Genomic DNA, 13,755 nt, shown 5'->3' on the forward strand with positions numbered 1-13,755 from the left:
CTATCATTATGTCAGGAGTACCGAAGACGCCGGCGAAAATTGGTGGTAAGAGAGATTTGCAGGCGGACATGGCCGACGGAGAAGGAGGTGGGACAAGCGCAGAAGAGGAAAGAGGAGAGAGAAGGAGATGAATCTATAGGGAAGAATATGAAGTTCGAAGGTTGTTGATTGGTGTAGATTAAATTTGAAACACTTTTTTTTTTTACAATTTAAAACGAAAATTATGTTTATTAGTTTGTGTAAATGATACAAAAGTGAATAAAAACGATTTTGTCCTATACGTAACATTAAGGCCTTGTTTGGTTGTATATAGGAAGTCATACTTCCTAGGAAGTTATTTTTTCCATGTATTTGAAATTCCTAGGAGTGTAAAATTGTGTTTGGTTGATAATGGGAAGTAGAAATTCCTATAGGAAACTCTAATTACCTAGGGGGACCTAGGTAAGTAACTTACTCCATTTTGGAGGAAGTACAACTTCCTAGGAAGTGCAAATTCCCATGGTTTTGCCAACCAAACAACTTTATATACTTCGACTTCCTAGGAATTTGCACTTCCCATGATTTGTTTTGTCAACCAAACAAGGCCTAATTGGTGTAACATTGATGTTGTATAGAAAAAATTACAAAATCATGTAAGTATGATTTTTATTTTTTTGACATCGATTTAGCGTATGAAGCAAACTAAACGAAATTAAATCTATCCCTTTGGCATCTCGTTGCTATAGCGTGCACTTGATGCACTTGGTCCCTCCTCCAACTCTCCATTGTAGAAAAGATATTTTCACATCTAGTTGCTCAAGCTTAAAATTCCGATGTGCAACTATTGCTAGTAGCACCCTAATGGAAATATGTCTCACTAGAGGTGAAAATATCTCATTGTAGTCTACACCCTCCCTTTGTGTGAACCCTCTTGCAACCAGTCGAGCGTTATACTTGACCCCCTCTGCAGATGTTATCCCCTCCTTTTTCTTGAAAATCCATTTACAAGTAACAATTTTTCTCCTTGGAGGCTTAGGCACAAGCTTTCAAGTCTCGTTCTTATGAAGTGATTCCATCTCATCCCCCATTGCAGCAAGCCAATGGGTAGAATCTGTACATGTAATTGCTTCCATGTATGTGGATGGCTCATAGATATCCACCTCCTCAACAACCTGTAGTGCATAAGCCACCATATCTTCAAAATCATACCTGTTTGGGGGTTTCCCAAAATTTGTCCTTATAGGACGCTTTCGAATCAGGCTAGGTGCCTCTTCACTTGGTATTGAAAATGGTGGTTCTTCAGAAATAACATGTTGTTAATCATCACTCTCATCATGAGTGACTTGCTGCTCCAATTGTTTATCAACACTACTACTATCTGACACAACAATAGACTTCACGCTAGTAAACATAGAATTGTCATCAAAGACAATATTTCTATTCAGTATAACCCTACCCTCAAACGGAGACCAAATTCTATAACCCTTTACTCCATCCCCATAGCCTACAAACACTCCCTTTTTAGCCCTTGGTTCCAACTTACCCTCATTTACATGATAGTAAACATTACAACCAAAAACTCGCATATCTAAGTAATCTGCAGACTTACCTAACCACATCTCATATGGTGTTTTGATATTGATCCCAGAGTGAGGTACACGGTTGATCATATAACATGTTGTACTAACGACTTCTCCCCAAAACCTTCTAGTCATACCAGCATTGGAGAGCATGCACCGAGCTCTCTCCAGAAGTGTTTGATTCATTCATTCTACTACACTATTCTATTGTGGTTTATTTTTGATAGTATGATGCCTAGCAATCCCTTCATTCTTACATAACTCTTCGAACTTAGACAAACAAAATTTCAGATCATTATTAGTTTGTAGCCTATTGATCTTCTTCTCAGTTTGATTTTCCACGAATGCCTTCCACTGCTTGAAATTCTTTAAAGCTTCACCTTTTAACTTCATGACAATTAACCAAGTCATTCTTGAAGAATCATCAATGAAAGATACAAAATATGTGTGACCTCTCAAACACTTCACACGTGAAGGACCCCAACAATGGGAGTGGATATAATCCAGAGTACCTTTTGTTCTATGAATGCGCTTAGGAAACTTGCTACGATATACTTTCCCAACGACATAATGCTCACAAAATTCCAGGTTAGTGACCTTATGGCCACCCAGAAGATCAGCTTTGGAGAGGATTTGCATCCCTCTCTCACTCATATGTCCAAGTCTCATGTGCCATAGCTTGGTCATATCCTCCTTCTGAATTTCAGATGACGCAACAGCAGCATAACCTTAGAGAGTGAAACCCGGCAAAACATACAAGGTACCACACTTGAGCCCCTTCAATACATCCTTTGACCCCCTTGTAGACATACACAACTCTACCCCCACCTCTGAAATTGAACCCTTCACTAGTGGAAAAAAGGTCATCTGATGCGGTCAAAATCTGGCTAACTGATGCGGTTTTGGTCTGTATCAGATGGGACCGCAACAGATTAAGAAAATTATCGGATGTGGTCCATGACCGCATCAAATTCTCACTACCTTATGCGGTTTTGCAAGACCGCATCAGATTTTGGACTGAAGGAATTTAAAAAAAAAACCTGTTTTGCACTGCAGGTATGCACCAACAAAGTAGGAACACCCAAACAACAGCACTCGAAAGTAGTAACGAAACTTCAAAAAAATTCAGATTTAATAACAAACATTATAAAAACTAAAAATGAATTCAATTATATAAAAATTATACTAACTAAAAATGTATTTAATTATACAAATATTGTACAAACTAAAAAATTCAAATGAATATAACCAAATAAAAACCGAAAACTTAGACAAAAATATAACCAAAAAGTCGAACAAAATACGAAAATTAAGAAATAAACAAAAAAAATCGAACAAAATACGAAAATCGAACAAAATACGAACAAAAAAAAATCAACCAAAAAAAAATCGAACAAAACAAATCGAACAAAATACGAAAAAATATAAACATAGATCTGGAAAAAAACGATGATGATGAAATGATTCGTGGTTCGTCGTTCGCGGTTCGTGCTTGATGATGATGAAAAAAATGAACGATTCGTGGTCGATGATGAACCAAGTTGATGATGATGAAGAAAATGAACAGTTCGTCGTTCGTGGCTTCGAAATCTCAAATTCGTTGAGGAGGGAGGAGGGACGATGAATTAGATGCGTTGCCATGATTCGACGACGTTGTTCGTGGGTTTGAAAGGGAGGAGAGGAGAGTAGATCTAATGAGGAGAGGGAGGAGAGAGAGGAGAGATGGCGCCGTGGGTTTGAGAAGGAGAAGAGATTAGGGTTGAGTGAGGAGAGGAGAGAGAGAGGCATTAGGGTTTGAGGGGGCGCCTAAGGAAATGCACGCCTAAGGGTTATTATGAGGCCACGAGTGTACTGGGCCACGAGTGTTAGTAACGGATTTTCGAATGCGGTCCCATGAACCGCATCAGGTTCATGAAAAACCGCATCAAATTTAAAATCTGATGCGGTTTTTGAAGGACCGCATCAGATTTTGTTTGCCAAATTTCCCTCCCATTTTTTGGTTGATTTTCGGATGCGATTTTACAAAAACTGCTTTTGTTATTAAGTGACATATAAGGTTTTTCCACTAGTGCCTTACTGTCTAACAGACTAAGTGAAATCAGATTTTTGGTCATCTGTGGAACATGCCTAACATTATTCAAAGTGCAGAATGTACCATCACGTGTCCAGATCTTGATAGAGCCTATTCCAATTGTCTTACACACTGCACTGTTAGCCATTGAAATATTACCCTCATCTACCTGTTCATAAGTAGTAAACCACTCCCTACAAGGAATCATATGATACGACGCTCATAATCCACACATCATTACAATATGTTTGCTCATTAGCAACTAGAGCAAGATCATCCTCAGAATTCGAATTTCTACTGCACTAGCAGCAGAACCAAACCCAGATTTATTCTCCTGATGCTTTTTTTTAGGACATTCCTTTTTCCAATGCCCCTTTTCCTTATAGTAACTACAGACATCCTTAGGTTTAGGACCCCCTTTAAAATATTCAGATTTCTTTAAATTCTTTTTACCACGTCCTTACCACTACTACTGGCCACTAATCCAGAAGTCTGATTATCTGTACATGTACTACCAGATGCCTTATGACGCAATTCCCTAGTATGAAGAGATGATCTAACCTCTTCTAGGGACACAAAATCTTTACCAACAATGAAAGATTGCACAAAATTTTCACATGATAACGGTAAAAAAAACAAGCAGAATCCAAGCGACATCCTCATCCTCCACCCACTGGTAGAATAAATGCTTATTGCTGCGGTCAAAAAGTGGCCTATTGGTGCGATTTGGGCGCGCATCAATTAAGGGGGCAGTAATAGGTAATAATTATATTGCTGCGGTTTTAAACCGCAGCAATATTGGTTAATATTGCTGCGGTTTTTAGGCCAAAGCGCAGCAATATAAGTAGTTTATATTAAAAAAGTACAACATATTGCTGCGGTTTTGACTAGAAACCACAGCAATATCTTAACCTGTTGCTGCGGTTATTGCCCAAAACCGCAGCAATAGGTCCTAGTACAAGTCAATTTTTTTTTTTTTTTGCATTTCACAATTAAATTTGAAAGATTAAAACTATTCACTAACTCATTCACCAAATTCACACACAAACTGAAAAGTAAAGTGACATATAAAAATAAAAACAGTGTGAGTGGATCAAAAAAATCCTCTAAAATGAATCACAAATGAAAAACAAATAATACTGTAAATCATACTCAACCCCAAATGAAAAACAAAAATAAAAAACAATAGTTATAACTAAATGATTAATTAAAAAAAAATAATAAAAATAAACTATATTAAAAAATTAAGCAACTGAAAATAAAAAAAATCCTAAAATAAAAAATTTAGAGATCTAAAAATAGAAAAAAAATAAACGAAAAAAGGAAAATAAAAACATATCTGGCCGGTGGTTTCATTTTCGTGTCAAGGTGGAGAAGCACCGGTGATTTTAGCCGTAAACGGCTTGGTGACAGAGATTGTTGTCGCGTCTCGGTGGTTTCGCGATTTCGTGGGTCAAGAACGACGAACTGGGACGTCGAATAAACGTCTGACCGCCGCACGAACGACGAACTGTACCGACGAAGGACTGGACCGCCGACGAACGACGAACTAGAACGACGAAGACTGGGACGACGAACGAATGTGGTTTCGATGGAACGGAACGACGACTACTACTCTACGAGAGGCGTGAAACTTTGGGTGGTTAAAGCTGAGAGGAGAAAGAGAGATGAGTGAGAGGAGAGGAGAGAGATGCGTGAGACTAAGAGGAGATAGAGAGGCGTGAGAGGAGTAAGAGAGGTGAGGGGGGCGCCAGTTTTTTAGGATTTAATGAGAGAGATGCAATTTGAATACTATTAAATAATATTGGGCTTTTATATTGCTGCGGTTTTTTATTGAAACCGCAGCAATACATTAAAATATTAATATTTTAATGTATTGCTGCGGTTTCTTTTAAAAACCGTAGCAATATAGCTTGTCAAAGTAGTCAATTAAATTTGAAAAATTGTCCCGTTAACATCTATTGCTGCGGTTTTGGTTGGGAACCGCAACACTAAGTTTATTTTCAAGGAAAAATTGATTCCAATAATCCAACCTTTTGGCCATTCGCTGAAAATAATCCAACCTTTGGATTATTATTTAATAATCTAACCTTTTACCTTTTTTAATTTTTAGTGCACCTAACAGGTAAGTGACCTAGAGAAGTAGGTAACCAACCCACGTGGCATATTACCGTTACTTTTAGGTTCCAACCTTATTTAACTCTCTCTCTCTCCCCTGAATCTTCTTCTTTCTCTAATTTCTCCATTTCCCCACCCCTTGTAAAATCTTCTCCTCTGATTTTTCTTTTTTTCTCCTTCTTAATCCACCATTTTGCGAAATTGAAGGGAGGAATATGCGTAGGCCAACATCTGGTTCTGGGTGTTCCTCACATTCAAGGGGTGCAAGAGTGAAGTGTAGATGTGGAAGAGATGCTGTAGTGCATACTGTGAAGAATGGAACTAACATTGGAATGAAATTTTATGGTTGCCCTTTATGGCCTGTAAGTTAAATTTCATTTCCTAAAATTTGAAAATTTTCCCCCAATTTCAAAATTTTCCCCCAATTTCAATTTTTCCCCCAAAAGTTGACCATATGTGATTGTGATTGCAGGACACTAAGTGCGATTTTATGAAGTGGATAATTGACAACAATGAAGATGATGACTTGCGTTATCAATTACTTCAGAAGGAGAACACCATAAGTGAACTTGAGCATGAGAAGAAGTTGTTGGAACAGAAAATCAAGAAACTGAAGTTGCAAAGGGAGATGAAAAGTGATCTTTGTGAAATGCTATGGAGTTGATGAAGAGTTCAAGGAAGGAGAAAAATCTGACATTTATGTTGGCTTTATCTTGGCTTGTATTTGCAATTGTTGTAGTCTATAATAAGTAAACAATGAAAGAACTTTAAATTAGCTTGTAAGTAATGCACTGTGGTTTGATTATGAAAGCAATGAAGGAAGTTAGCTTACTTGAATCATGGTCTGATTATGATATGAGTTTGAAACATTATATTAGCATGAAAGCAAAGTATATTACAACTGATATGATTCATTGTGTAAGCTAATTTGAAGATCCAAAAACCAACAACAAAGTACATTACAACTCATACAAGTTCTTCCTAAGATCTAGAAGTTCAATAAAATATCAAGTAAGCTAAGATCCATTAAGCATCCACTAAGCATTAGACTTGGCTTGATTTTGTGGCAGCAGCCCCATCACATGGAATGTAATTCCCTACCCCAACTGACACCTGAAAAAAGGGAGAAAAAACAACAAAAGTGATTATGTGAGCAAGACCATACACATAATTTGAGGAAATACTGGTAAAAAAAACAAAAGCCAAACCTGCTTTGTACCCCTACCTCTACCACCCTTCTTTGTTCCCCCACCCCTAGAACCTCTGCCACCCCTTATCATCCTTCCCCCTCTACCAAGTTAAGTTGGTTGGGTTGTAGCATGATGATGTACATGGACAGTAGCTTGAGTGCTTTGTTGAGAGTGAGAGGGTGCTCATGTCACAGTTTGAGTGGTTTGTTGAGGTTGAGAGGGTGCCGCAGTGTGGACTTAGAGTGAGGGGTTGTCCATCAGTCCTTGGTCTACCCCTTGGTCTCTTAGGAGGTGGCTCACTAACAACACTAGCAGCACTGTCCCTGTTCGGACATCTCCTTTTGTTGTGCCCTTTGACTTTACAAGTGAGCATGTCATCATCTCCATTCTAGTCCTGGACAAAGTTCCAGCCTTTTTAGGCAACTCAAAGGGGTCCTTTATCCTGTTCTTCCAGGACCAATTTTCATGGGAGGAGGGTCCAAGTGAAATTCAGGTCTAGGCCAATGTCTTTCCCCCTCACATGGCGGAATTGACCCTGCCAAGTACAATTAGGAAGTGTATAAGTACATCTCTACATGGTAAATATACAAATAAGAAAAAAAAACTTGAAGATTGACAAATAAGAAAGTAATGGCACCTGCATAAGCTTGATGGTATACATCTCTTGTATACCACTGATCCACATAGTCCTCAGCTTCTCTATGAAGGAAGTAGATACAGGCAATAGCATGGCAGCAAGGAATGCCTAGCATTTCCCACTTTCTACATGTACAAGTCATTGCCTCTAAATCAACTACCAACTGATCCAGGTAATAATTGACATTAAATAGTGTCTCAGTTGAGGGAAAGACATCACAATTGGCAGCCTTAGTCTTCTCTCCTTCCAGTTTCAATTGTATTTTAGGGCAAAGTTTAGATGTAGCTTTTTGCATTTCCTGCCTCTTTAAAACTAATCTTTGCATAAGAGCAGCCCTTATATCTTCCAACATGTAAATAAGGTGCTTAATTCTAGCATTTATTATATAGCCATTGAATGTTTCAGCCATATTGCTAGTTATTGCATCAGTTCTAATGAAAGGATCTAAGTATGCTCTACAAATTAAAAGACCTTAGGATTATACCTTTAAAGGCTGTGGCAGCAGCAGGATTTAGCTTCTCTAATTCAGCAAAGGCATCACTGAAATCAGCCATGTTATAGGCTTTTGCAATCTTCCAAAAAAGAATCTTAAGCTCATCTCCTTTGTACACTTTATGCCACAAAGCAAAGATATGCTTGGACAGTGACTGTGCTCAGCCTTAGGTAGAACCAATGCAACATCAGCCAATATAGCCTAGGTTTATTATAATATTGCAGTTAGTGTAGTATAAAATAAGAGCAGTTAGTGTAATAATAAAGATAGTGAGAGTAAAGAATGTTACCTGATGCTCATCACTTATAATAGCAACCCCATTGCCATCCCCAAGCTCCAAGCATTTCTGTAAGTGCAACAAAAACCATTCCCAGGACAGATTGTTCTCACTCTCCACTATTGCCCATGCAATAGGATACATTTGATCATTTCCGTCCCTACCAACTGCACATAGCAACTGCCCCCTTAAGAAGGTCTTCAAAAAACATCCATCCACACATATTACCCTCCTACACCCTACTCTCCAACCCTTCTGCAAACCTTCAAAGCAAGTACACAACCTCTGAAATATAGGAGGGAACTTTTTATGGGTTGGGTCTGTGACTAAGTCCAGTGTAGTACCAGGACTACTAGCCTTCAAAGCCTCTAAATACCCACCAACTTTCTTATAATGTTCATGCATTGACCCATGGAGAAGCTTATGAGCTGCATACTTAGTTTTTTATAGGCAAAGTCTTTTTTCACAACCACCTTGAATGCCCTTCTAACAGTTTCTATGATTTCTTCGGCAGGCCAGTGAGGTCTAGCTTTGAAGACCTCAAGAAATTGTCTTGCCACCCAAGTTGACTTAAGTTGCCTATTTTTCTTCATATTTCTATGACAACTATGGTCAGTATCAGCTCTTTTCACCACTAGGGTAGCTCTCCTAGAGTCCCATAAAGCATACAAATAAAAGGAACACCCTTCAGTACACTTAACACCTAATCTGTGTTGTCTAGACTTGTCACGGATTACAATGCTCACATTTCTCCCCTGTAAAATCCCATATTTAGCAACAGTTTGTTTGAATGAGTCCCTGTTGGCAAATCTTTGTCCAACTTTCCATTTGAACACACTAAAGTCAGTGTTCTCACTCACTAATATACCTGACCTTCTTCTTCTCCCACCTAAATCTTTATCTCCACTCTCAGGTGGGGTGTGAATGTCTTCATCACTGTCCTCATAAATGCTATTATATCCATCAACATTATCTCCCTCTTCCCTAGCAGGTTCCCTAGCATTACCACGACCAACAAGCTTTCCTTCACCTGCCTCTCTTTGCAACTGTTGAGCTAATTCAACAAATTTAAGATTTGCAGCCTTCACTCTATCCCTAGCTGTCCAATATTCATCATCACTATTATCTGATTCAAAGTTTGCAGACTGAAGCTCAAGAATTTCACCCTCTAGCTCAAGTTCATCCTCCAATGGTACATCCTCCTCTTCTAAATCAGTGAACTCATCATCATCATCATCAATACTATTCTCCCCACCAACTGATCTAGATTTGTGCTTCCCTAGCTCTAGCTCAAAATTAGGATCATCAGAATCACTTCCATCATTGAAATCACTGATTAACTCATCCCAGGTCAGTGGATGTTCAGGCCTAGGATCTATCCATTCATATGCATCTAGGAAAGAAGTTTTTGTGCTATGAGGATGGGTTTTTTGTGGTTCAGATTTACTTTTAGATTTGTCTATCTGTGGAACTGGATGAGCTTTAGGAGGAATTGTCTTTGAAAGGGTTTTAGATACAGCATGAATTTTAGCTTTAGGAGGGTTTGTCTTTGAAAGGGTTTTAGATACAGCAGGAATTTTAGCTTTAGGAGGAGGTTTAGCTGTAGGAGCTACTGTTTTGGTTGCTGGGGTGGTTTTAAGAGGGGAGTTATTGAGCTGTTGTGAGGTACTGTTGTCCAACAAAGGATTGGATTTGCTTTTATTGACTGAATTAGGGTTTGAGTGTGTGGATGATGTGGCAGCATCTTTTTTTGTGGGACCAGTGTTTTGTGGGCCCCTCCTTGGTTTCAGCTTTTCCCAATACCCAAAGCAAGTACAGGTTCTGTTGGATTCTCCTGTAAATTAGGCAACTTATCTCCATGTAACACATATATTTCTACACACCTATTGTTCATTGCCACTTTACCCAACTCCACAGCATCTTTATCTTCCACAATCCTCACAAGACCATTGATCAACCTTCTACCTGGGACCAAATAATACAATGCTCCCACTTTCTCATAATCCCCACACTTCTTAGCTAGCTCAAGTAAGTCCCACCAACAAACTAAATTAGGGTCTGTATCAAAAGTCCTACCTTTCCCTCCCTCATACACTAAGTCTCCATTAGCTTCATTCTTAAAAATTCCACCATGCCAGAACATCGAGGTAATACCAGTAGCCATTCTAACCTACCAAAGTCAGGGAAAAAATAAAGAACACCAAAAACATCGCAAAATAAAAACAAACAATTTCAAAACCAGGAAAAAAAACGCAACTTTAACTAGGTATTAGCCCTACATTTGAAAACCCACAAATTGACCTCCAACATATAATTCTACACAATTTCAGTCATCAACACAGTAATTAACATCAATACAATAATCCACCACAATTCGCATATTCAGAAAACTAGGATTTAGCCTTAAATTTTAGATTTTGACAAAATTGAAGAACATTATAAATGGGGTTGCAAGAATTACCGGAAAATGTGATTTCCGAGTTCGAAATTGAACTCCCTTTCTTCTGTTAGTCCAGCTTCCACTTAACCAATGTCGCTATGTCATTCGCTTCAGTTGAAGGTGAAAAAATGGAAGAATTCCCGCCGATTTTACTCTGACAGAGATAGAAGAGATAGAGGAGTTTGAGAGTCTGACTATGGTGGTTGAACATTTTGGGAGGGAAATTAAAACCCAAAGGTCAACATTGCAACTGTTGACTTTTTCTCCGGTTTGCAGTCACTTAAGTGCACTAAAAATTAAAAAAAGGTAAAAGGTTATATTATTAAATAATAATCCAAAGGTTGGATTATTTTCAGCGAATGGCCTAAAGGCTGGATTATAAGAATCAATTTTTCCTATTTTCAATTTATTATTTTCTTTTGACATGTATGGTTTATTGCTTCGTATAGGTAAAACCGCAGCAATATAGTCGCAACAATAAGCAATTATTCTACTAGTGACCTTAACATCAATATTACGCAATTCTAACAAAATTGTATTTAATTGATCTAAGTGATCTCTAAGAGGTGTACCTTCATTCATTCGCAGGCTGAACAGACGTTGCTTTAAAAGCAACTTGTTGGTTAGAGATTTTGTCATATACAAACTCTCTAATTTCAACCACAGACCAGATGCGGTTTCCTCCTCAGCGACTTTAGTGATTATGTCATTAGCCAGACATAACATAATCGTTGAATGAGCCTTCTCCTCCAGAGTGGTCATCTCAGCGGTAACTGAATCAGTTGACTTCTTCGTCAATGGTGTCCACAACCCCTGTTGGTTCAGTACAGCCCGCATCTTGATTTGCTACAGACTAAAACTATTCCTCCTAGTGAATTTATCAATCTTCACATTCATCTCAAACATCTTTCTCACACAGATAGAACACAAAGCTCTTGATACCAATTTTAATAACTGATGTGAGAAAAAAAAAAATAATTGAATGCAAAATAATGAAAAACAGACAACAGATTTACGTGGTTCACCTATTTGGCTACGTCCATGGGCAGAGAGAGAGTATATTTTATTATCTGAGTAAAACCAGATTATAGAGAGAATTAGATTAAATTTGTAGTCTAAAACAATTAGGTATATAACCTATTTATACCCCCGCGTCGAATACGCGTTTTCTGTAGAAAATGTGCCTCCGCCCGATCGGGACGTAATTTCCCAAGACCAGAATTGGCGCGTGCCCGATTGGGCGGCCTCGCCCAGTCGTAAGTTTGGTGAGGCGCCCGATCGGGAGAACATGCCCGATGGCATTAGGCGACCTCCATAATCATCCTGTTGAAGTTTAGTCTCGGGCCTGATCCGGCAATTTCGCCCGACCAGATCGGACGGTCCTCAAAACTTCTCCTTTGATGCATTTTGTCGAACACATTCAAGGCACTATTTTTACAGATTGAATACTACAATTGAGTGATTTTGGTGTTTCCATGTTGGAGAAGAAGAGAGAGAACGAGGAGAAATAAGGATGGGTGAATTATGATTTTGGAAGTAAAAGGTGATGCATGAAATTATATTACACCATAACTTATACTTCCTCCATTTTGTTTTAAATAAAACGTTTGCTTTTTCATACAACCCAACGCGCTTCTTTAATTATTAATATCTTTAGTTGTGTACACGTAAAAAAATATAAAAAAGTTATAATTTGGTAGTATGAACCGATACGAATCTAACAAGATCCCACTTGACTATGTATTTCTTTATATTATTTATATAATGACAATAAATTAGAGTCAAAATTGGTTAATGAATAGTGTCGTTTTGCCCAATATTTCATTTTTATTAGAACGGAGGGAGTACATAGTTTTGCTCTATTGAAGACATTTCATAAACTTTAATAGAATATGTAAAAGGTATATTCTAATTTCTAAATACTCGAGTAAGCTGAAAATACCCTTTTTAAAAGAATAAAATAAGAAAAAATGAATAAATTTAGAGGAAAGTCTGTAAATATATAACAAAAATTAACAAAATGCTAGTATCTTTGGAGTATGAATCTCGTATCCATACCAATAATATTGGATACGTCTGCTTTGAAATGAAGGATCCATGCTTGATAAGTAGAACACTCAATCTTAGCTATGAAAGATATTGGCAATCTGGTCTCATTAATGGTTGGTGAGCAAGGAAAGTATGAAGTACCCCATCATTGAACTTTAGACAAAAATTTCTTCTCGTCCAATAATGTTCGATTTCTTAAGTTGAAAATAAAAGCAGAGAAATATGGCAATGTAGCCTTTACACGCAAATATACAGTATTAGACTTCTATTTTTTTAGTACTCCTTCAGACATCATGAATTGCCATAAAAGCTTTAATGCAACAGCCAACAGGACTACTAAGACATTGAGGGTGTGTTGTTCACAAACTATCCAATCAATTGCAGTGGAGGTATTTCTCTTATTTACAATTGTATAATGCTCCGTATCATTTTTAATGAGAATTAAAGAAAATGAAAAGAGTAGTAGAATTTTTCAAAAAATATATTTAAGAAAGTGTTTTTTGGTACTTTTGTTTTAGAATTAGTTATTTATATTAAGTAAATTAAAAAGTAATAAATGTTTCTTGAAATTGTGAAAAACAATAAATAGAGGCACATAATTTGAAAGAAAGATTGGGTGTTTTGAAAAATTTAAGGATAATTTAGTCCAAACATATTGATAGAAAAGACAATAGGCACAATATTTTGGGACACCAAAAACGGAATGCGAGCATTATATTATGAGACGGAGGGAGTAGCAAATATTGTGTGAAAAATTAATATAGGGCTCTATAAAAAAAAAAATTAATATAACAAATCTTGAGTTTGATATAATTTTTTCTTCTTAAATTGGTATTTACATCTCATTCTTGTTTATTGATTATCATCTTAATATTGCTTGTATGTTAATTAGGAACCTTAATAAGTGATTGCTCCCATTTC

General features: G+C 37.4%; 1 protein-coding gene across 1 annotated transcript; it reads right to left on the reverse strand.

Annotated features, from left to right (window-relative positions):
* Positions 1–7,375: 7,375 nt before the first annotated feature.
* Positions 7,376–8,750, reverse strand: LOC130589463 (uncharacterized). Its single transcript, XM_057390728.1, has 4 exons — positions 8,358–8,750; positions 8,060–8,222; positions 7,576–7,917; positions 7,376–7,473 (listed from the first exon to the last, which is right to left on the reverse strand). The coding sequence occupies exons 1-4, from the start codon at positions 8,748–8,750 to the stop codon at positions 7,376–7,378; spliced, it is 996 nt and encodes a 331-aa protein (XP_057246711.1).
* Positions 8,751–13,755: the final 5,005 nt, after the last annotated feature.

The sequence above is a fragment of the Beta vulgaris genome, chromosome 7, assembly GCF_026745355.1.
Source record: "Beta vulgaris subsp. vulgaris cultivar EL10 chromosome 7, EL10.2, whole genome shotgun sequence".
Taxonomy (NCBI): Eukaryota; Viridiplantae; Streptophyta; class Magnoliopsida; order Caryophyllales; family Amaranthaceae; genus Beta; species Beta vulgaris.

What these genes read in the sequence shown, in the direction of transcription:
- LOC130589463 (XM_057390728.1), bottom strand. Translation starts at nt 8,750, where the DNA reads ATGCATGAACATTATAAGAAAGTTGGTGGGTATTTAGAGGCTTTGAAG. An exon ending in TGCTGCCACAGCCTTTAAAG is followed by an intron (nt 7,918 to 8,059) that starts GTATAATCCTAA and finishes ACATGTTGGAAG; the next exon opens with ATATAAGGGCTGCTCTTATG. An exon ending in ATACCATCAAGCTTATGCAG is followed by an intron (nt 7,474 to 7,575) that starts GTGCCATTACTT and finishes TGTACTTGGCAG; the next exon opens with GGTCAATTCCGCCATGTGAG.